The 23,890-nt window shown below is 44.1% G+C and overlaps 1 protein-coding gene across 5 annotated transcripts in view; it reads left to right on the forward strand.

Moving 5' to 3' along the window:
- Positions 1 to 23,890, forward strand: part of chchd6b (coiled-coil-helix-coiled-coil-helix domain containing 6b) — a 128,219-nt gene that overhangs the window by 79,140 nt on the left and 25,189 nt on the right. For all 5 annotated transcript variants that reach the window (XR_008565862.2, XR_008565858.2, XR_008565860.2 and 2 more), the window contains one exon: positions 22,698 to 22,833. Coding sequence is in view for 2 of the 5 variants with exons in the window: in XM_015959450.3 (XP_015814936.3) it covers positions 22,698 to 22,833 (136 nt within the window). In the remaining 3 variants the exon portion in view is untranslated. Of the gene's footprint in view, positions 1 to 22,697; positions 22,834 to 23,890 lie in introns of those variants that run through there.

Raw genomic sequence — 23,890 nt, forward strand, 5'->3', positions numbered from 1 at the left:
GAGGGACTCGGAGTAGAACCGCTGCTCCTCCGGATCGAAAGGAGCCAGTTGAGGTGGTTTGGGCATCTGGTCAGGATGCCTCCTGGACGCCTCCCCGGGGAGGTGTTTCGGGCATGTCCTGCCGGCAGAAGGCCCCCGGGTCGACCCAGGACACGTTGGGAGAGGTTACATCTCCAATCTGGTCCGGGAACGCCTTGGGGTCCTGCCGGAGGAGCTGGTGGACAAGGCCGGGGAGAGGACGGCCTGGAGCTCCCTAGTTGGGATGCTGCCCCCGCGACCCGGACCCGGATAAGCGGAGGAAGACGAGACGAGACGAGACGAGTTATTTCCCAAGCCTTTAGAGCATCCGAGTCAAAGCCCTCCAGGTTAACTTTAGCTATTTCTTCTATTTTCCTACTCTTCACAAGTTCCAATCAGGAAAACATTATCCTCGTTTGGAGACACTGTGAGTGGTGTACCTGCCGTGAGCCATTTAAAAGAGTTCATCTATTAGTTTTGCCTTGGGGTGTCTTACTTCCTATATTGCCCAAAAAGCACCACTCTGAAGAGACAGCAGTGCTTACCTTAAGATCTAGCAATCCACTAATCCTCTTTAAAAAAATAAAAAAAACAACTTGTTACACTCAAAGTGTCTGCACAGACAAAATTCAAGCGATCCTCAGGTGGAAGCCTGTGTAAGGATTTACCATAAAAAGGGTTTCTGTGTGTACATTAATCTGTGAGAAAAAGTGTAATTGACATTTAGCAAATGGCTGCAATAAAACTTTTAATTTTGATGGGGTTCATAGGGTTGGGCATCGAACATCGATTGGAACCGGTTCCAGCTGTTCATTTTTCCCGGAACCATTCAAAGTTTTTTTATTTTGATTCCTAGTTTCGATTCCTAGAGTGCCGAACAGAAGAGAATGCCGACCGGAAGAGGAATCCGCGGCCGACCTCTGTGAAAAATAAACGTGATCTGCAAATTGTGATCAACGTTTTTCAGAGCTGATCACACCAGCTGTCTGTGTGCAGCACTGGGTCCCCCCTCCCCCCACCCGGCGTGCAGCAGCCAAATATAAACAAAGGCATCTGCCGAACCTTTACTCCGTAATGTAAACTTTAACTCCTGCAGCGTAGAGGAAACTTGTTAAATACGTCAACACGGTGGATTTAATAGAAGCTTTAAAGAACAAACTCTGGACGCTGTGAGGTGAGTTTGTCTCACTGCAGAAATAAAAACACACACTGAGCGTCAGCAGTCAGACGCAGCCAGCTACATTTAAGTTTCACTTTCTGTTCTGACTGAACGCTGCTGCAGCATGGAGGTGTAGTTCTCAGTCATCCTGGACATGATCATCCTGAGAGTTTTAGCTGAAAACAGCTGGACGTTTCTGGATATGTTGGAAACATTTAGCCTCTCATCCCAGAGGCTTCTTCCAGACGTTTGTTGTGGTCAGAAACAAACACACTGGTTGTGCTGCAAGTCTTTTTCTTTTTTTTGCCAAAACATGTTTTTGTCTAAATGAAGGTGATGTTATTGTTCATAGAATTAGAATTCATGTTGAAGTTAAGATTATTTCATCAAGTAGGACCTGTGGTTAGCTGGCTCATGTAAAACATGTCATGTCTTCAAAGAATCGGAATCAGGAATCTATAGGAACCGGAATCGAAACAAGGAATTGGAATCGGAATCTGAATTGTTCAACATCAAACGATGCCCAACCCTAGTTCTGAATACTTTCCATACTCACTGTATATAATTCTGAGAATTGTAAAGCACATTGAAATGCCTCTGTGTTTGAAATGTGCTCTATAAATAAAGCTGGCTTTATATATATGTATGTGTATATATATATATATATATATATATATATATATATATATATATATATATGTATATACATATGTTGGGGTTATTAGGAGCGAACAATTAGTAAGCTTCAACTTACTTTTGGATTCTTCAATAAATTCTGTAAATATGGGAATATTTACTGATTTATTAATTAATTAAGATATTCTTAGATATACGGGGCACCATTCCCCTTTTTCCGGGGAAAAATTGAATCCAAAACTCTTATCAGTCTTTCTTGAAGTTCGTAGAATCCTTGGAGCAGAGACTTCTCTTCGACACAACAAAGCTACTGGACACAAAAATCTGAATTTTATAACATTTAATTAACAATTTGTCAAATGAATAAACAGTGGAATAGATGAATAATAACCGTGTGATATGATTGAAGATGGATGTGTTTGCATGTGATGGAGGATGTATGAATGGGGTCCTTTGTTCTCACAAAGGAGTAGTGTGTATGTGTGTGTGTGTGTGTGTGTGTGTGTGTGTGTGTGCGTGTGTATGGATTCAAAATGGAGTCTTGAATACAAGATGGCTGACCCCTTTGTCTGGCTAAAGTGTGGGTGGCAACTTGCACTTTAACTTCCAAAGCACTTAGAATCAGTAGTAACTTAACCTTAAATCACTCAAAACATTTCAAAAGATCATGAAACAACACAAAAGATTAATCACAAATTAATATCTTTTAGTTTCAGCCTGGCCATGACAGAAACCATTTTAAGATACCAAACAATGATCAATAAGCAGTTTATTCTTTCAAAATGACCCGACGGACGTGTTTGGGACGAAAGAGGAAAACACGAAGCTACTTTTTAAGCAATAGACGCGGTTTATTGCTTATTTGAGACTATAGAGGAAACGGGAGAAGAAAAGGAGAGAAAAAAAATGAGTTTCCTGATCACCAAAGCAGCAAGGCGTCCCCCGCTGTTATGACTTGACGGTTCTCCGTTTTTCTCCGCAGTTTCCGGCGTCATCCGTCGGTTTGATGCTTTCTCCGTTGTTTGGCGTTCACGAGTGTTTCTCCACGGGCTGGACAGAGACAGCAAAGTTTCTTTCTGTGCTGAGTTATAACTTACAGCGTTTCTGAGAGCTGGATGGAGTTGTTGTTTCCCTCAGCTGGTTCTGTGTCCTCAAACATCAGCTGGAGGGGAGCAGAAACGAGCAGATCAGCGGTCCCGTGGGCTCAACTTGGCTCTTAGAGCTTCCGCGTGCTCAAAGAAGTCGGAGCGTTCGACAAGCGTGTCCTCACCGCCAGGTATCCTGGGCAAAAGAACGAGGTTTCTTTGTCTCATTCATGATTTATAGTCTTTGAAGTCGCGGGAAAGCTCCAAGCTCCCGCCTCCCGCAGATCGTGTTTCTGGTACTAGGCGGTGACGTCATCACAATGCTTCCGTGTGCAAAGCATCATGGGAAATGAAGTTTCTTGGCGCTGATGTGATTATTTGCTTTTCAGAGCAATTTAAGCACAGTCATTTTGGAGAAAATCACTGCATAGTAATTTCCTCATGAGGTCAGACCCTCAACATTCCCCCTTTTGGTTTCGGGGATCGCGCCCAAAGCTCGATCGTCGGAAGCACATATGGGTTTGTTCCTCATGAACGTAGGTCGACTTGATTGTCGGAAGCACAGGTGGGTTTGTCCCTTAGGACGTTGGTCTCCTTGGACGCCTTTGTCTTTGGTCTTTGTCTTGGATCCTGGCGCCTTTGGTCTTTGATCCTGGTCAGGCACAAAGAGGATAGGAAACGGGATAGTCCCCAACGCGCATAACGAGAAGAAGCCACTCACGCAGGTGGTACGCAATGATGATGTCGTCCATGCGAGAGGTAGTAGTGTAGAAGGAGGAAGGTCGGTGGGCGGTTAACTCCACGAGTGGACACAAAGGCATCTCACCGCCGGCCATACAGTTCAGTTTATGGAGCACGCGGTGATGTACGAGGTCCATAGTTCGCAAACGCGCATTGACCTATGTGGTCCCAAGATTCCCCCCTTTTTGGTCCAAAGGGTGGATCAGGACAGTCTTTGGGCTAAAACAAGGACCATAAAACTAAGAGGTACTACAATGTGCTGGTGTGTCAGACAGAGTCATTGACAGACTGAGCTGGGCCGGCACATAACCACTAGTCAATATGTGACCAAGTAAGAAACCAAAAATACAGAAAACCCCAAAAAAAAACATGTAACATATAACATCCAAGAAAATTCATAGCAACCTTGAGGTCTCATAAAATACATTCTTAGGTCATACATTCAGTGTGTAGCTTATAAAGAATGTGACATACTGCAACACTCAGATAAATATGTGAGGTAGACTAAAATGAGAACTACTCTTAGGGTTACAAAATAATAAAAAAACGTTGCTCACCCCCTTTAGACAGGTGTGGTACATTAACGCTTGGAGTCTCCCCGAACGCGGTTACGAGGCACACCGTAGGTGAGCAAGTGCATCTTATCTTGGAGTTTATTAACACGCCTGTAGGCGGAATAAGCTATCACGGCCGTGATGAGCCATTCCATCCCCAGGGCGACCAATGTGCAGATTAAAGTCGTATAATCTGTGTCAATGTAGCGTCTTGGGCGTCAAAGTAAGTTCACGCGGGTTTTGTGTGAACTTAGCAAATTTGGTTCCTTCAATCAGTAATTGTTGGTCAATTTCTAAATCGAAGGCAAAGTTACAACCCCGGAAAGCGTCCATGATCTCAATCTCTGAGTCATGCTGTTCGAGGTTGAGGTGATGGAGTGCCAGGTTTCTAGTTCAAAGTGGAAATGCCTACCGTCCTTTCAAATACCAATGTTAAGCATCGACTTAAACCTATAGATGTGAGGTGTCACAATTATGGGAACATGTAACAGGAAACCGAGTTCTAATTTTTCTGCATCAACGTGAATGGGAATTGCACTACCTAGGCTGTACGCTAGGTGGATTGGTGAAAGGTGCACAGTAGAGGGGTAGCAGCTGTCAAGCTAACTTTGAGCAGGTCCAGTGGTACCAAGTACGGGGAAATACGACTTTCAACCAAGCTGTCCAGCGTGGAACTTACTTCCCTGAGCAGGTCCTACATCAAATCTCTCACCACTCGTGTGTACACAATATCCTGAGGTATGGTTTCAGACAAAGTCTTGATTGCACGTAGAGATCCATTAATCAGAGCCTAGTGTAGGTACCAGAGTACCCTGTAAGGTTTTAGTAGGTACATCCTGTTAGCGGTCTAGGAAGGAGTTTCTCTTGGTTAGTGAAAGTGACGGCGGGGGGGGGGGGGCTTGGTTCTTTGTCGGTTAGTACATGTTAGTGGGTTAAACGTGCACTTTCCCCCCTTTTCCATTTCCATGCATAGAACTATGTAGCGACTACGTCTACCTCCTGCGGGGAGTCTGGTCTCTGTACCCGCGGGGATGGTTTGACGTAGGGTTTGATTTGGTTTGCATGCACCCATTTGTAGACAGGTTCCTGTCTCGCTTTGGTGATGCGTAAGCTGTATGCAACTGGAGAGAGTTTTGCCACGATCTCAAATGGTCCTGACCAGCAGGGCAGGAACTTCTTAGGTTTGCGTGCCGGTTGGGCGAACCGAAAGTAGAATACTTTGTCACCCACCTCGTATTCGCGGCTGGTTGTCTTTTGGTCGTAGTAGGCTTTAGCGCCTTCTACGTTGGTCTCCAGTTTCTTCTGAGCGTGCGCGAACGTAGCTCTGAGGTGTGTTTTCAAGTCTGCCACATACTGATGAGCGGTATAGGCAGTGGCAACACTGACATCCTCTGGGTGAAACAGGAGGTGCAGTGGTAGAGTCATCAGTCTGCCGGTCATCATCTCAAAGGGCGTAACCCCTGTGGATCGCTGGGGAGTGGACCGTATGGCCATCAGGACCAGAGGGAGCTTGACGTCCCAGTCCTTCCCAGTGGAGCAGACGTACTTTTTGAGCATAGAGACGACCGTGCGGTTCATCCGTTCGACCTGTCCGGATGACTGTGGGTGATAGGGGAGGTGGAATCTCACTTCCACTCCCAGAAGTTCAAACAGGGACGTCATTACACTGGATGTGAAATGAGTTCCTCGGTCAGAGTCAATGCAGAGTGGAAGTCCCCATCGACTGAAAACGTGGTTAATCAGCAGTACAGCGGTTGTGACGGCTGTATCGTTTGGCGCTGGAAGGCACTCAACCCACTTTGTGAAACTGCAAGTTACAGTTAGCATATATTTGTTTCCTCTTGCCGATTTGGGAACCGGTCCAACCCAGTCGATCTGCAGGTGGGACCAAGGGAAGGTTATTCCCCTGCGTTGCAGTGGTGCTCTAGCAAGCGGCTGGGAGGGTTGAAACTGGGCACAGATGAGGCAGCCTTGGACATAGCTGTGTACGTCCTTGGACATCGACGGCCAATATGCTACTTCTGTCAGTGATGCGAGGGTAGCTTCTGCTCCGCGGTGACCTCCAACCGGAGTGTCGTGGGCGTAGGCAAGCATCACTCCTCTGTGGTCGAGTGGAACAACCCAGCGCGGCGGGCTGTGATCGTCACGCATGTAAACTAACAAATCGTTTTGTAGTTTCAGGTGCGTGAGTTGACGATGCAGGTTTACCAAATCTTGGCTTGCACCAATAGGTGGTGATGGTTGTTCAGGCATCGGGCCCTTTTGGAGAAGCTCGCGGATGAGCTTCAGGTCAGGATCTTGTTCCTGCATAGTGACTAGGTCCGCGACCTGTGGTTTTCTGCCTAGAAACACGGGTACCCCAACGGTCCGAGGTTCGTCTGCCTGTTTAGCATGGCGACGAGTAATCGCGCAGACCTTGTGAACGGCCTTGGGTGGAAGCCACTCGTCTTTGAATTCCCAGCAGGTTCCCTGGTCAGCACCGAGCTTAGCAAGGCGGTCAGCTTCGTCATTACCATCTTTCTCTGGACCTAGGGTCCTGGAGTGACCTTTGACCTTTTTCCAGTAGACCATTATGCCTTTCTCAGTGGTGAGCAGATCACACGCTAGGAATAACTCCGAGTGTTTCACGTCTCTGTTCCTGGCGTTTTTCATGTGGTTCTCCTTCCACATGGGGAAGTGAGAAATGAAGCTGTGTCTAGCGTAGTTTGAATCTGAGCAAAGGACGATTTGAGTGATGTCCAAGGCTGCCGCCTGCTGGAGGGTTATCAACACTGCAGCAATTTCGGCGTACTGACTAGACTTTTGGCCCAACCGGTAGTGATTTGGTTGCTTAGTGTCACAGTCCACCCAAACGACTCCAACCCCAGCACGGAGCTGGCCTTCGTGAAGGTAGGCGCATCCGTCAGTGTAAACCTTCGGAAGCCCTTGGCAAACATTCTCATCAAAGTAGCGATGATTGGATGCGGTTGTGTAGACTGCGGCAGGTGTGTCCAGGGGGCCCATGATGGAGTCAGAGTCACAGTGCTGGCAGCCTGCTAGCCCTTGTCCTAGCGCTAGCTTGGTGTTCTGACCATACTTGACCTCAATGTTGTATCCTTGGAGCACCATCATCCACGTCGCAATGCGGCTGTTTGACACTCTTCCTTCGCGCAGACGCTGGCTGTTTAGGAAGGTGACAGGCTGATGACACGTTTCAATGATCACTTTCTGTCCACCGATGTTACTACGAAAGTGTTCGACGGCCCAGACTGTAGAGAGGAGAGCTCTCTCGCAGTCTGAGAACTGGAGTTCCACCTTGCTCAGAGGCTTGCTGGCGTATGCCACAACTCTCCTGTCCTGATCGTGTTTCTGCTTCAAAGCAGCGCTCAGGCAGTGAGAGGAGAAAGTAGCCTCTATGTAGAACTCTTTATCCTTGTCTGGGTAAGCCAGACAGGGTGCGGACGCCAACTTCTGTTTTAGGAACTGGAAGGAGAGTTCTTGGGGTCTGTCCCACACGAAAGGTGTGTCGTTCCAAAGCAGCTCAGTGAGGGGCCTCGCTGTTTCAGCGTACTCCTCAATGAACTGTCTGGAGTAGTTGCAGACTCCGAGGAAGCTCCTGAGTTCAGTCAGATTAGCTGGGGCTTTGATGTCCTGAATGGCTCTAATGCGTCCCGCTTGGGGCTCGACTCCATTAGGGCCAACCAGCAGTCCAACATACTCCACTTTGGTTCGACACCACTGTCCCTTAAGAATCGCCAATTTAGCTCCGGCATCAGCGAGCTGTTGCAGCACGTGACGGAGTTCGGCCAGGTGCTCCTCGAAGGTTCGACCCCTCATCAAGATGTCATCGACATATATGAGGTTCCCTCTGGAAGCAGCATCTGACATGGCTTTGTGGAGGAAGATGTTGAACTCGGCAGGTGAGTTAGAGTAGCCAAAGGGGCAGCGAATCCAAGTATATTGGCGATTTCCAAAGGAGAAAGCCAGTTTATACTGGTCCGCCGGCTCAACCTTCATGGTCCAGAAGCCGTTGGCTACGTCAACCGTAGAGAAGAAACGAGCATCTCTGACTCTGGCTAGCTCTTGATCTAAATGGATCATAGGCCATCTGGAGAGAGGTACTTGTTTGTTCAGTGCACGATAGTCTATGGTGAGACGCCATTTCCCAGTCGGTTTCAGAACCGGCCAGATGGGAGAGTTGTAAGTGGAGTTACACTCTCTGATGATGTTTTTCTCCTTCAGCTGATCGAGGATCTCCTGGATCGACTCATAAGCAGCGAGGGGAATCTTGTACTGACGTACAAAAGTAGGAGGGGCATTCGGGTTCGTTGGAATGCGAACCGTATGCAGGTTTGTGAGTCCACAGTCCAGGGAGTCCCTGGATAAGACGGACTGAAACTCGTAGAACAGGCTTCTAAGCTCTGCTCTCTGCTCCTCTGACTCCAGCGCATCCGCTTTGTCAAGCTGCTGGCTGACTTCGGCCTCGAAGCCGTCATAAGGTTCAGAGGAGGAGGGTCTCTGGTGTTCCGGGCTTTCAACCGGTGACTCAGAGGGTTGAGTATTTATTGCAAAAACCGTTAGACACTGACCGCCGTCAGTATCTAAGGTTGCACTGCAAATGGGTTCCTCAGGAAGGGCTTCATGCCGCTTGATGGTAATCATTTGTGAAGGGAAAGTACTGAATGTGTCTGCACCAACCTGTCTGTCGTTCAAGAACAACGGAAGTTGTCCGATCACGGGGACTGAAAGTTCGAAGTCATGGAATGAGCTATCTATCAGCATGCCCAAGGGCTTTCCTGCCGGCAGGTGGATAGGACTCTGGGTCGGATTTTCGACCAACAAGTACGCAGAACGAGTGTTCAGCTCCAAGAGTGGCGTGCCACAGACGGCTAAGTTGAGCTCCAAGAAGTGTGGTGATGGCTGGAAGAAGGCCTGTGTGCCTGGCAGCTTCTGATGCTTCATCAGAGTCAGACGAACAGGCGCTCCTTTGACCAGTGGGGGCAGAACCGTGCTGGCCTCAACCACTGCACGGCAGGCCTGTGGAATGGTCTGTCCGGACAGCAAGTGTTCACGGCCTTCTGAGCGAGGCTCAGAGGATGGTGTGGCTCGGGCCCAAAGGACTTGATTGCAAGTGTCCAGCTGGGCACCGAGTCGAACCAGCAGATCTGCTCCGATGAGTGCAGGTGGATCAAGCTGTGGTATGATGCTGAATGTATGTGTGAGCTGTCTTGCTCCAAGTTGGATAGTCAGAGAGCAGACCTCTGGCGCTTTCAGGAGCCTCTGCGGCCAAGTAGGTGACAAGAGCCGATGGCTACGTGTCACACTGACCAGAAGGGGGTCCTTCTGACGCAGGTGTTCAAACGTCTGCTGGCTGATGGCCGACTTTTCAGACCAAAGAGCAAGGCGAGCATCTGAGATGTGGGTGCAGTTGATGGTAAGACCACCAACTATGTGTGGTGCGTATGGCTGCAGGCTGACGTTCTTCAGCGAGCAGAGAAAAGATGAATGTGCGCGGAGCGGAGTTCCAGGAGCGGTTTCGTGCCTTTGCAGGCGGTCATCGTCTGTGGGAGCCGTAGGGAGGGGCATGACCTTGGAACAAGGGTTTTGCGGCTCACTTATGCTGACTTCAAGAATGGAGGATGGTCGGCTGCTATCTGGGTTCCAGGGCTTAGGTGTGTCCACCTGGGCCCACAGTTGACCCTTCTGGCAGTCGATGAGGGGAGCTAGACGTTCAAGCAGGTCCTGACCAATGAGAAGTGGTTCAGTGTCTAGCTGGCAGACATAAAACGGGTGAACCAGAGTCATGTCTTGGAAGGTGATGTCCAGCCACGCCCGGTGAGTGATACACTCCCGGGTCTGGGTGTAGCTGGTGATTTTCAGGTCACAGGGTTCTACCTGGACTGGTTTCCCGAGCGACCGCATGGTGTCAGACACGCGATGGAACAGTGTGGAGCACATCAGGGTGATTTCTGAGCCGGTATCCAGCAGAGCATCAACCTGTATGCACCCACCTACGTTGGTGCTACAGTACAAACGGCGAGCATGATCATGGTTTGTTAAGTCACCAAGGAACTTCAGAAATTTAGTATCAGGTTTCTCTGGGGGGTAGATTTCAGGAGACTCCTGTGATCTACCCGTAGTGTTCCCCCAGCTGATCAGGTAGGTCCTGGCCACGCTGGGGGGTTGAGCCACGCCTAGTCATGCTGACGTTGGCTCTGGGTCTGGCTTCTTAGAAGACGACTTTGGTGCAGGGGTCTCATCTGCAGATCTCAGCTGTTCCTTCTGTTTAGCTAGGAACTGCTGAAACATCTCCTGGAGGTCGGCTTTGGTCAAGTACTCACCTGCGGACTTGTGTTCGGGACCTACCTGTGGGCGGCGCTCCTTAAACCTTCCACTGTTCCGACCTGCCTGCCGTTGGTTTTGGTTGGGCCACTTCCTGTCTGATTGTCCAGACCTAGGTGGCCAATCAGCACCCCCCTTCCCCTGTTGAGGAGATTGGGACTGCTCTCGCGGTTTAACAGGTCTAGGTTTAGCAGATTTTGGCTTAGTGGGTGGAGCTTCTGTGCCTTCGAGCTCCAAACGCGGCTCGGCGTCGGGAGCTAGGTGCATGACGCGGTGATGTGCGTCAGGCTTTTGGGGCTTTCCGCCGGCTTCCCAAGCCTGTTGAGCGTATCTCCTAATCTCCTGAGTTGTCAGTTTCTTCATCCGACAATACATTGAGACTTCGGAGCGAACACACTCGTGCAGGTTGTGAATGAACAGGGATCTGAAGGCAGGGTCTTCCTCGAGCCCAGGGCCGTTTCGACCTTGGAAATAAGCACTTTTGAGTCGGCGATAATACTCTCTGGGGGGTTCGTTCCTCCCGTGTTTGATGGAGAAGGCCCCCATTGTAGCTGACGCAGAGTCTGCATACGTGGCGTATTCATCTCTCAACGCTCGGCAGAGCGAGGAGTACCGATCTCGAATGTCAGATGGTAGAGTTTCCATGAAACCGTGCACCGTTCTAGATGTGGTTTTCCAAATTAGCTTGAGCTTTTCCCTTGAAGAGGGTGCTGGAAGATCAAGCAGACAACGTTCTATCTCCCTGAGATAATCGTCGACATTGGATTCATTGGTGTTAGGATCAAAGCGTTCTATGTCTTTAGCTAGCGATTCAATTTGACGTACACGGAGCCCTGACTCACGGTACGGCGCGTCATCCTCTGACGCTGACCCACGGTCTGTCTCAGAGGGCGCTGGATATCGCTGGTGTGCTCTGGGCTCCCAATGTTGACTCCTGGGGCCCAAATCAGGGTTCGGCATGCTGTGGCGGGCTGCTGGCACGTCACGTGGGTGTCTTGGGAGGTCCTCCTCCCGGGGCACGTCTGCGTAGTGCAGCCTGCGTCTTTCAACTGGGGCTTCTGCGTAATACGCACTGTCCGGGTACGGACTGGCGTATGATGCTTTGTCCTGCAGCTGGTTATCGGCATGCCGAATACCGGAGTAGCTAGGATGGGTGGATGGTTGAGGTGCAGGTTGGGCTTGTGGATAACCCCAGCCGGCACCTTGCACCCTTCGTGGACTGGGGGAGCGGTCTAAATAGAGGTGCCGCTCAGCTGGTCGACTTCTCACTGATTGAGAAGGCCGTGAAGATGAGGGTGGTGGTCCAACCTGGGGTTCGAGGGCGAATTGCCCTCGGCCCCTAGGTGGTCCTGAATGCCCTATAGTGTGTGTAGGGAACGGGGCCGAAGGTTGGGACAGATAAGCTTCATCTCTCCCCTGCGGCGTGCGTCCGTCCAGAGAATCATGGTGTTTCCCCCCTTCCCACTGTCTGTTGTCATCAGCAGAAGGGGGCGGGGTCTTCTCCCCATCTTCCCCAGAATCGGTGCGGGTGTCGTCGTCCTCCTCATCCTTCAGACTTCCATTTCGCTGTTTTTCAGCTAGCATACTCTGGAGGTTCAAGATCTCTCGATCATGTTGGAGTCCTCTCTGATAGAGGATCAGGGCTAACTTAGCTAAGTGAACCTGGATTGGTTTTGTACCATCCGGGTTTTCTATTTGATCAATTACAGCTTCTAGCTCGTCGCTACGCTGTTCTTCAGTGAAATCCCTAGAAGGGTAGTCGGGTTCTCGAGCAACCGCGACCAGTTTGGACAATATTTGTCCAGAAAGTAGGCCAGGTTCATAGTCGTGGGCCGCAGCGCCACCTGGTTGCCGGGAGTTGGTCAGTTCACTACTCTGTCCCTCCATTTTAACAACCGAACCAAAAATAGCCTAGTAGAGCTTCTGCAGATAGCTCAAGGCTGCACCTTTGGCAGCAACTGCTAGCTTTGTAGCAGAAAAACACTAAATTAACCTTTGTGCGCACAGGTTTTAGCGTTTTAAGATTGCACGGAATGCCGTGACTGACGCTTAAAATACTATTCCTTTCAGTATTTTAGCAAAAGCTGGTGCGTTGCCGTAGCAACGTCTTACAACACTTGCAGTGTTAAATATGCTAGTTATTCCTTCAGAATATTAGCAAACAAGGTGTTATCAGTCTTTGAGTGAAGGTTTCAGTTAGTTATAATAGCCACTGTGAGTTAAAGTCGCTAAATTAGCAGTTAATTTTAGCCTAAAAGGGTTAGTCAGAATTACTTACACGCTGCACCTTTAATGAGGAACTGAATTTTAACCTAAAAGGTTAGCCAGAATTAATTACACGTTGCACCTTTAAGGAAAAACTGAATTTTAACCCAAAAGGTTAGCCAGAATTAATTACACGTTGCACATTTAAGGAAAAACTGAATTTTTAACCTAAAAGGTCAACCAGAATTAATTTACACGTTGCACCTTTAAAGAAGCACTGAGTTACTGGTGAGAGTTCGATGCAGCTTCCTGCTCAGCGAAATCAGCACCACTCTGTTGCTGGTTCAAGGCTGAACAACGGATTATTTTTAATTCAGGCTTTTTGGATTTATTTGTTTGTTTGTGCCGGATAGAAAGTCTCTGTGTATCCAAGCCTCACACGGCCGCACCAATAAAATGTTGGGGTTATTAGGAGCGAACAATTAGTAAGCTTCAACTTACTTTTGGATTCTTCAATAAATTCTGTAAATATGGGAATATTTACTGATTTATTAATTAATTAAGATATTCTTAGATATACGGGGCACCATTCCCCTTTTTCCGGGGAAAAATTGAATCCAAAACTCTTATCAGTCTTTCTTGAAGTTCGTAGAATCCTTGGAGCAGAGACTTCTCTTCGACACAACAAAGCTACTGGACACAAAAATCTGAATTTTATAACATTTAATTAACAATTTGTCAAATGAATAAACAGTGGAATAGATGAATAATAACCGTGTGATATGATTGAAGATGGATGTGTTTGCATGTGATGGAGGATGTATGAATGGGGTCCTTTGTTCTCACAAAGGAGTAGTGTGTATGTGTGTGTGTGTGTGTGTGTGTGTGTGTGTGCGTGTGTATGGATTCAAAATGGAGTCTTGAATACAAGATGGCTGACCCCTTTGTCTGGCTAAAGTGTGGGTGGCAACTTGCACTTTAACTTCCAAAGCACTTAGAATCAGTAGTAACTTAACCTTAAATCACTCAAAACATTTCAAAAGATCATGAAACAACACAAAAGATTAATCACAAATTAATATCTTTTAGTTTCAGCCTGGCCATGACAGAAACCATTTTAAGATACCAAACAATGATCAATAAGCAGTTTATTCTTTCAAAATGACCCGACGGACGTGTTTGGGACGAAAGAGGAAAACACGAAGCTACTTTTTAAGCAATAGACGCGGTTTATTGCTTATTTGAGACTATAGAGGAAACGGGAGAAGAAAAGGAGAGAAAAAAAATTAGTTTCCTGATCACCAAAGCAGCAAGGCGTCCCCCGCTGTTATGACTTGACGGTTCTCCGTTTTTCTCCGCAGTTTCCGGCGTCATCCGTCGGTTTGATGCTTTCTCCGTTGTTTGGCGTTCACGAGTGTTTCTCCACGGGCTGGACAGAGACAGCAAAGTTTCTTTCTGTGCTGAGTTATAACTTACAGCGTTTCTGAGAGCTGGATGGAGTTGTTGTTTCCCTCAGCTGGTTCTGTGTCCTCAAACATCAGCTGGAGGGGAGCAGAAACGAGCAGATCAGCGGTCCCGTGGGCTCAACTTGGCTCTTAGAGCTTCCGCGTGCTCAAAGAAGTCGGAGCGTTCGACAAGCGTGTCCTCACCGCCAGGTATCCTGGGCAAAAGAACGAGGTTTCTTTGTCTCATTCATGATTTATAGTCTTTGAAGTCGCGGGAAAGCTCCAAGCTCCCGCCTCCCGCAGATCGTGTTTCTGGTACTAGGCGGTGACGTCATCACAATGCTTCCGTGTGCAAAGCATCATGGGAAATGAAGTTTCTTGGCGCTGATGTGATTATTTGCTTTTCAGAGCAATTTAAGCACAGTCATTTTGGAGAAAATCACTGCATAGTAATTTCCTCATGAGGTCAGACCCTCAACACATATATATAGATATAGATATAGATATAGATATAGATAGATAGATAGATAGATAGATAGATAGATAGATGATAGATAGATAGATAGATAGATAGATAGATAGATAGATGATAGATAGATAGATAGATAGATAGATAGATAGATAGATAGATAGATAGATAGATAGATGATAGATAGATAGATAGATAGATAGATAGATAGATAGATAGATAGATAGATAGATAGATAGATAGATAGATAGATAGATAGATAGATAGATAGATAGATAGATAGATTGATTGATTGATTGATTGATTGATTGATTGATTGATTGATTGATTGATTCTTATATGTAGTGGCTTAGGGTCCCACAGGAGGATCTGAAAAAGGTTGCTAGGGAGAGGTTGGTTTGAGCCTGCTGGTTCTGTTGCACCCACAACCTGGATGTGTAACAGTGGATGAGTGCAAGTATGATGATTTTTGTACAATTTGTTTATGTATTAAATTTTCACATGTGTTATTTTTCTTTCTCCTCTGTTTATGTTTGCTTTTTGTATTCACAGATCTTTTGGGAACTTCTGCAGAGAACAAACACCATCAATTAATCATGTTAAAGACTAACTAGCACAAATAGAAAGTGTAACATGCACTAGATTGTTTATTGTTATGTCGTATGTCACGTGAGAAACAAAGTACAAAACTGATATGGTAACCATGCATTTTAATCCTCAGAAACAATTTCTGCTCATTTTAAAAGGAAATACCTGCCAGGCCATACTTTAAAAAAAGTGTTTTCACATCAGATGTAAAATTGTTTAAACAAAAGGGTAAACGAAATCACCACAGAACTTAAATGAAATTTAAAACGACTAAAGATTGCCGCTGATAGCAGCCAACTTGAGTAAGTCATCCAACCATGAGTTTTTCTTGATTGAACAGTTATCAGTGACGAGACGTCACACACAATCACTGGTGCACATGGGCTTCTTATCTTGTTCCTGACTGTCACCTGTTTTAATGAAACACTACCCTTATCGTCATCCATCTTTCTCCTCCTCTGTCACCACAAAGTGCGATTGGTGGGGATCAGTCAGTCAGGCTAACGGAGAACAAAACTTATCCTGCAATTACATCTACTTTTAGGATTTCACCTGTGAACACAGGAGGACAGAAGCAAAAGTGTCAATCTTGAGACCAAGGCTTGTAGGTCCTCTTTAATTTCAATCCCATTTGAGATGTAACTATGTTTTTGTAAAGTTTTGGGGTTGTTCTTATATTGCATTGAATAGATTTAAATGTGTGTCACAACTTAGCAAAAATAGGATAAGTTACTGCTTTGACTTCTGAAATAACCATAGCGTCTGATTTATGTCTGTTCTCAGACTCTTTATAAGGTTAGTAAACTAATTCAGTGGTTTGGATTTTATGAGATGGTTATACAAGATGTCTGCCAGCTGAACTGTGTTGTGAATCTTATAGCATTTTCATAAAAAGTCCACAAAGCCTCTTACAATACAGGATGCATGCTCCGCCGTTTCTTTTGATCTCACCCCAACCGTGACATCTCTCATCCTCTCCTTTCTTCCTCTCTATTCAGTCTAATATTAAAAACCAAAGTACAATGCCTTAGCTGCTGCTTTAAAGCATCCAAAATCCTCATCATTGTACAATAATAAGCATTGTGGCACACACAAACAATGCCGTCTCAGACATGGGGAATAATAAAATGCTACGCCTCCTCAATCTTTTATTTTTCTTCTTATTGCTTTATTCCCACGATGTCATGCATTGGAACAACTTGGTGCACGAGTTCGCTTTATAAAAGCCACACGATACCAACGTGTGACAAATAAAAAAAAAGGAAGAGAGAAGCTAATGATTTCAACCCAATCTTCCTCCCACGACTCTGCATCTTTATAAAACATCACTGACCGTTAGCAATTTGAGTATTGTTTTGCTTCTTTTCTCTTGCTAAAGTTAGTTGTCAAACTAGCTGGGGCGACTAATGTTTTTCTAATAAGAGCTCACCTTTAATTTGAGTTAAACGAGGCAGTTGGTGCAGATTAGCTCAGGCAATTTTCTGCTTCAGATTTCATTATTAAAACACTCCTATCAGAAAGTTTTTCGTGTTAAATAGAAAAAAAGAATGAGTCCCCCCCCCCGTGTTCGGATTAATACCTTGAAGCTATTGTTGCTGTTATCTCTAATTCATGAGGAGCATTTCAGAACTCAGACCTATTGTTGGGATCTAAAGTCAAACATCAGTCATTTGTATCATTTTAATCACACAAACTTATCAGTTCATTTGAATCTTAATATTTAGTGCAGCAAATAACATTAGGTTAATTTCAGCATGACTTCTGCATTAATAATTATATTTAATAACTTCTCAAATCATATACATGAGTCTGTTCCACTAGTTTGACAGGTTTAAAACTATATTTATAATTTTTATTGCCCTCAGCCAGTGTATTATTGAGTCGGTCTTCAAAGCTTTTTATTGTATAGTCTACATGAGTAATGGGAAAACACTGACAAACATTTGGCTAACAGTCGATTACTTCCTGTGCACCTTCTGGTGTTGCACCTTATAAAGAAGTAGAATATGATGGTTGCCATGGACTACTGTATGTCTGAAAGCTGCAAGGGGTTATTCATCATTTAATACATCACTGTCACATTCTCTCTCTCTCTCAGGTTGCATTCATTTCTCTCTTCATGAATATTCTGTCTGCTAGTGATTTGTTTAATCCCATGGCTTTACCCTCCGCTGCACACGCCAGCACACACAACGACATACACGGAAGACGTGCACAGGAGACACACCAGCGCAGGGAAAATTCTACCTGCACACCCACACACACATTTTTTGTGTGTTTGTCAGTGAAAGCAGGAACCTCTGAGCTCATTCATATGTGAAGGAGGCATGATTTTGTAATTGCTTTCTGGGATGGCAGGAAGACAGTTGTGTGTGTGTGTGTGTTCATATATAGGCGTGTGCATGTGTGTGTGTGTGTTTGTGCATGTGTATAATCATACAGGCCAGTACATGACTCTCTGTGTGAATTTCAACTGGTCATCATCTTTATTTAACATGATAAAACATGCACCTCTTTATCAAATTAAACACCAATTTCTGTTTCTTGCACTTCACTTTCATCTTAAACTTGTCATAATCCAAGATTCTTAAGCTGACTTCTCATTTATGCAAAAATGGGTTGCAACATGTTTGGGCCGGTGTTTAGGTATACTTTTTTAGGAAATAAATGTCTACAATTTATATATAAGAAACATGTACTGAAACTCCTTAGGTTAGGGATGTCCCGATACAACTTTTTCACTTCTGATATGATACCGACCTTGCAGTCTTCAGTATTGACCAATACCGATATCAATCCGATACAATATCTGCACAAATCTTACATAATTTTACCTATTTCGTAGTGTAGTATGTATGAAAAGCTTGATCAAGTGATATTACTCAAACAGAAAACAAAAGCCAGAAACAGTAAGTATGAAAAAAAAACATCCATCCATTCATACACCTGCAGAGAAAACTCATTTTGGCCACTTGTATTCGCAATCTCTTTCTTTCGGTCACTACCCAAAGCTCGTGGCCACAGGTGAGGGTGGAACGTAGATCGACCCATAAATCGAGAGCTTTGCCTTTCCGCTCAGCTCTCTCTTCACGACAGACCGCAGACGCAGCACTAATCCGCCTATCGATCTCAAGTGCCATCTTTCCCTCACTCGTGAACAAGACCCCGAGATACTCCTACACTTGATGCAGGACCTCATCCCTGACCTGGAGAAGGCACTCTACCCTTTTCCAACATATTACCATGGTCTCGGATTTAGAGGAGCTGATTCTCACCCCAGCCCGTTCTTTCTGTGTTTGTCTTCAAATTCCATTTTTGGTTCTTTTTTAAACACAAATAAGGTTTTTCTTTACGCCAGCAAGGTAAAGAAAAACCTGATTTGTGTTTAAAAAAGAACCAAAAATGGAATCTCATCCCAGCTGCTTCAGAGCCGTAGATCATGTTCTGATGAAGCCAACAGAACCACATCATCTGCCAAAAAATGCTGTATTTTATGTATTTATTTATTTGTTTACTTATTTGTTTTTTTTATTTATTTATGTATTTGTTTGTTTGTTTTTTGTTTATTTTTTAAACAAGTTTATTTATTTATTTATTTTAACAGGGGTGATCCCATTGGCATACAGAATCTCTTTTTCAAAAGCCAAGACAGCTAAAATTATTCCAAAATTAAAACAACAGACAAGGAAAGGCACGTTTTCAATGTTGACAACATCTTGAAATGATCACTAACAGTGCTCAGTACCAACACACGTGCATCTAGTGATATATATTCTTTATCCTTGTTTTGAACTGAGCCATTGTTGTTAAATAGGCATTTTCACCAAAGACATTTTGTGTTGAGGGAAATGTTTTATATAATGTGGCCATGTGTTTGAAGCTTAGCTTTTCTGTAGGTGATTTTAGGATCCAGAAGGGAACATAAGGGTAAGAAGACAGTTCACATAATATTGCCTTATAATGAAAGTTAAGTTAGTTAAGTTGGTGGACGTAATTAAACCGAGTTGATCTCCTGAAGACATCATACCACCACGGCTATTTAAGGAAGTCTTTGATGGAATAGCACCATTAATATTGAAAGTTATTAATAGCAGTTTGGTCTCTGGCTATGTCCCAATTGATTTTAAAAAGACTGTTATTAACCCACTGTTAAAGAGATCGGGGTTAGATGCTATGCAGCCTTGCAACTACCGGCCGATTGCAAAGCTCCCTTTTCTGAGTAAAATTCTGGAAAAATGTGTCTATACTCAGTTAATGGATTTCCTAGAAGAGTCTGACATTAAGGAAACTTTTCAGTCTGGCTTTAAAGCTTTTCATAGTACGGAAACGGCACTGATAAAGGTATTAAATGACATTATGTTGGAAACTGATAGGGGAAATCCTGTGCTACTTGTTTTGTTGGACCTTACAGCTGCGTTCGACACTGTGGACCACGAAGTGTTGCTCCATCGTTTGGAGTATAATGTCGGACTCTCTGGTCTGGCCTTAGACTGGTTGAGATCTTATTTGAAGGATAGGACTGTAAGTGTAAGGATGGGTGGGTTTAGTTCTGGATTCACATACCTGCAGTGGGGGGTCCCACAGGGTTCAATATTAGGACCACTATTGTTTTTGATTTACATATTGCCACTGGGGGACATCATGAGGAAGTATGGAATTCGATTTCATATGTATGCTGACGATTGCCAACTTTACTTACCCTTGGATTATAGAAGCGACTGTCCCATTAGTCATGGTTGACGGACAATTTTTTATGTCTGAATGAAAGCAAAACTGAGGCAGTGCTGTTTGGGTTACATCGTGATTTAGAGGGATCAAAACTAGATTGTAGGGATATGAATGCCTACCTACGTTCTTCGGCAGTCAACTTAGGAGTGACATTAGATAACGCTTTCATCTTTGATGCACATGTGGGTGCGGTTGTATCGTCCTCTTTTTACCACTTGCGACGTCTGGCCAACGTGAAGTCATTTTTAACTAGAAAGGACCTCGAGACTGTTGTGCATGCATTCATCACCTCTCGTTTAGACTACTGTAACTCTGTCTTAATTGGGGTGAGATAGAGTACAGTAGCTCGTCTGCAGCTTGTGCAAAACGCTGTGGCAAGATTCCTAGAAGGGAAAAGGAAATATGATCATGTGACACCCATCCTGACAGATCTGCACTGGTTACCGGTCGTTTTTAGAGTGTGTTTGAAAAATTATTTAATTGGTTTTTAAGGCATTGAATGGGATGGCACCAGAATATTCATCTGACTTGTTACAGCCATATATACCTAGTCGTTTGCTCCGCTCAGAGAGTCACCATATGCTTCTAGTTCCCGCAACTAGGCTCAAAACAAGAGGAGACAGGGCTTTTTCGGTAGCAGGCCCAGAATTATGGAATGATCTTCCATTATCTGTGCGACTCTCCACGTCAGTAGAGGTTTTTAAGAAGGCGCTGAAGACCCATTATTATAATCTGGTTTATAAATCTGTGTGTTAACTGATGTTTTGTATTTTGCTGTTTTTCATTTTTTTTATTGGGTTCCTATATATTCTTTGTTTTTATCTTTTTAGTTTAGTCTTGTGCACCACCTTGGTGACATGATATATGTCTGTAAGGTGCTTTTATAAATAAAGGTGATGATGATGAATGCTCCAACCAAAGCTCAGTGGTCTATGGTGGTATGACTACCCGCCCTGAGGCTGCGAGATTATGGGTTCAAATCCACGGTTGGGTCATACCAAAAACTTAAAATGGGACCCAATGCCTCCCGCTTGATGCTCAGCATTAAGAGGTTGTATTGGGGGTTAAACTAACAAATGGTTCCTGGGTGTGGCCATGTCTGCAGCTCACCGCTTCCGAGGGATGGGTCAAATGCAGAGAAACACATTTTACCACACACTAGTGTGTGACAACTAATGGGACTTTAATTAAAACAAATGTTCTGGGTTGAGTACGTCCAATGATGATACAAAATTCAAATGTTGGAGTAAAAAGTCAAAGTCTGCCAGCACTGGTCTCTGAGTTTCTGAAATGAGAATAAAATAGATGGTAATCAATTTAAAGTCAGACTGATAAAATTAGTTTACTATTTGAAAAGTAACATCACTGTGCTTTAGATTATATCACTCTTATCTAGGATTCTAAAGGTCTGTTTTATGTCAGAGGAAAGATATAATTTTATAAAAAATATATTGTAATCTTCTTCGCAAAGTCTGATATTCGCCATCAAACAAGTCTTTATTTCATTTCTTGAGATTGATACAGAGATATTTATGCTCATTGGGATTAGCAGATTCCTTGATTTAAAAAGGAGTTTTATTATTGTCTTCGGTAATAATAAAAAGCTACAATAAATAGCCATACATTACTGGCAGAATGTTGTACAGAAACAATAAAACTTTACAAAGCCTGTCCTTTTTCACTATACACGATGCATATGTTTGTGTATACCCTCGCCCCTCCAGTCTCAAGTCCTGTTACAACACAGAAGTAAATTACCACAACCAACAGAGCACTCAAGGATTACCCTCTTTCAGGATTAGCATTCACTACCTGTGAGGCTTTGTGCGTGTGTATGTGCCTAATCGTAAGTGCGATTAGAATTGTGTGCTTTTGTCAGCATACATGTACTGTATGTGTGAGTCAGATAACCAAAAAAAGAAAGTTTGACATTGAGTCGTAAGCTGCTTTGTCGATGCATAATTCATCTCCTTCTATAGACTGAGCCTTAAACACTTTGAAACTATCTTAGGTCGTTCAGCTTGAGCTAAGACAAACTACACGGCCTCAATTAAAAGTTATTTTTCTAAGAGTTGTATTTACAAGAGAAACTTCAATGCTTGTACTTCTGTACTCTGTCAGAAGTAGTTGATGTTTCCAGATGGCATTCACAGCCACATGTAGCTGGTTGACTTTAGACTTTGCAAGATTTTCATCTAACAATTTTTGGCTTGACAAAATACAAGTTTCCGAAACTAGTAAAAGTAGGTGGATAAGCAAGAAATGTTATTTCTTTTGCAAAAATTATTTTTTTTTTAAATCACATAAAATTGACAAATGTACCATTTTAGAATTATACATGTTTGCAAGTTAGCATTGCCCAGAAGAGCTGATTATTTTTAGTGTCCTTCAATATTTTATGTAAAAAATATAAACTGTGAGTAAATGGTAATTTTCACTGAACATTCTTGAGTAATTTAGCAGTTGTGTTTTTATTTTTATTTTTGACTATGGTTTGATAGATATTACTGTTTTATATAAACACTTGTTTCCTGAAATGAAAATCTGAAAGACAAACAAAACGGAGTGATATTTTTAGTTGTTGCCTTTAATATCAGAACGCAGTATCCAGCAACATCTAGACAATCACAAGCAGACAAACTTTTACTGGGATCAGTGGTAAATTAAAAATACCCATTAGTATGTAACGATGTGCTGTAACTTTAGGCTTTACTGTGACTGACCCTCCTCTGAATGCTGTGCTTCCAGGACCCGGCCGACTGCTCCTGTGTGCTCCGAGCTGCAGGCTAAAGTGCTTCAGTGTTACAGAGAAAACCCACAGCAGACCCTGCACTGCTCCAGCTTGGCCAATCAGTACATGACCTGTGTTCAGCAAGCAAAGAAGGTAGGAGTTGGGCCTGCATGTGGGTGTTGGAGCATAAGAAAAGAAAAAAAAAAGCCTTGTTTTTTTCTTTTGAGGGTGTTTTTTAATCTTCTCAGCTGTGAATTGTCAGCTTCGTTCTGATTCTGCAAGTAAAACTAAATTATTATAAAATTACACTTTTATTCTATTTTATTGCCAGCTGATACCTGTGCAAATATGTTCAAAATGTATGTTTCTGCTGAGTGCTTATTTACTTAATGTTTATATTAAAAATTAATGAATTGAGGTTTACGTGGACAATATTGGAGGGAGAAAAAGTTGGCTGGATTTTTCTTGTTGCTTAAAGCAACACCTTGACATATTTGAAGAGGATTAAGGGAAGACATGACTGGATACTAAATGAGGCATCAGCATTTCCTGTTTTATTAGAGGAATGTCAGCTTGCTTAAATACATTATGATTAGAGGTCAAAGTCCAGTTCTCTTTTTTGACTTTTTACTCTTGCACATTATAGGAAAAAGCATTAATTTGGCTTCAGAGTAGTAAAAAGCTCTTGTTCAGTTACTGGTCATAAAATTAGAATATCATAACAAAGTTGATTTCTTTCAGTAATTCCACTTACTGGTAGCTTTGGCAGTGTGCAGGCACCTGTTGGGAAATGAAAGCTGCTTCTCCATAAAGTTGGTCAGCAGCAGGAAGCATGAAGTTCCCTAAAACTTCCTGGTAGATGGCTGTGCTGACCTTGGACCTCAGAAAGCACAATGAACCAGCAGATGATATGGCACCCTAAACCATCACTGAAACTTAACACTGGACCTCAAGCATTGTGGATTCTTCCTCTGGACTCTGGGACCTTGATTTCCAAAGGAAATGCTAAATTTACTTTCATCAGAGAACATACCTTTGGACCACTCAGCAGCAGTCCTGGGGCCTCATTTATCAAGCTTGCTTACGCACAAAACGGGGTTGTAAAACTGCGTAAGCAACTTTCCATGCAAACTTTGGTATTTATGAAAGAAAACTTAGCGGAAAAATTTGCGCAACTTTAAGTTGACTAAGGACCTTGCTTACGCACATT

This window comes from Nothobranchius furzeri, chromosome 3 (assembly GCF_043380555.1).
Source record: "Nothobranchius furzeri strain GRZ-AD chromosome 3, NfurGRZ-RIMD1, whole genome shotgun sequence".
NCBI lineage: Eukaryota > Metazoa > Chordata > Actinopteri > Cyprinodontiformes > Nothobranchiidae > Nothobranchius > Nothobranchius furzeri.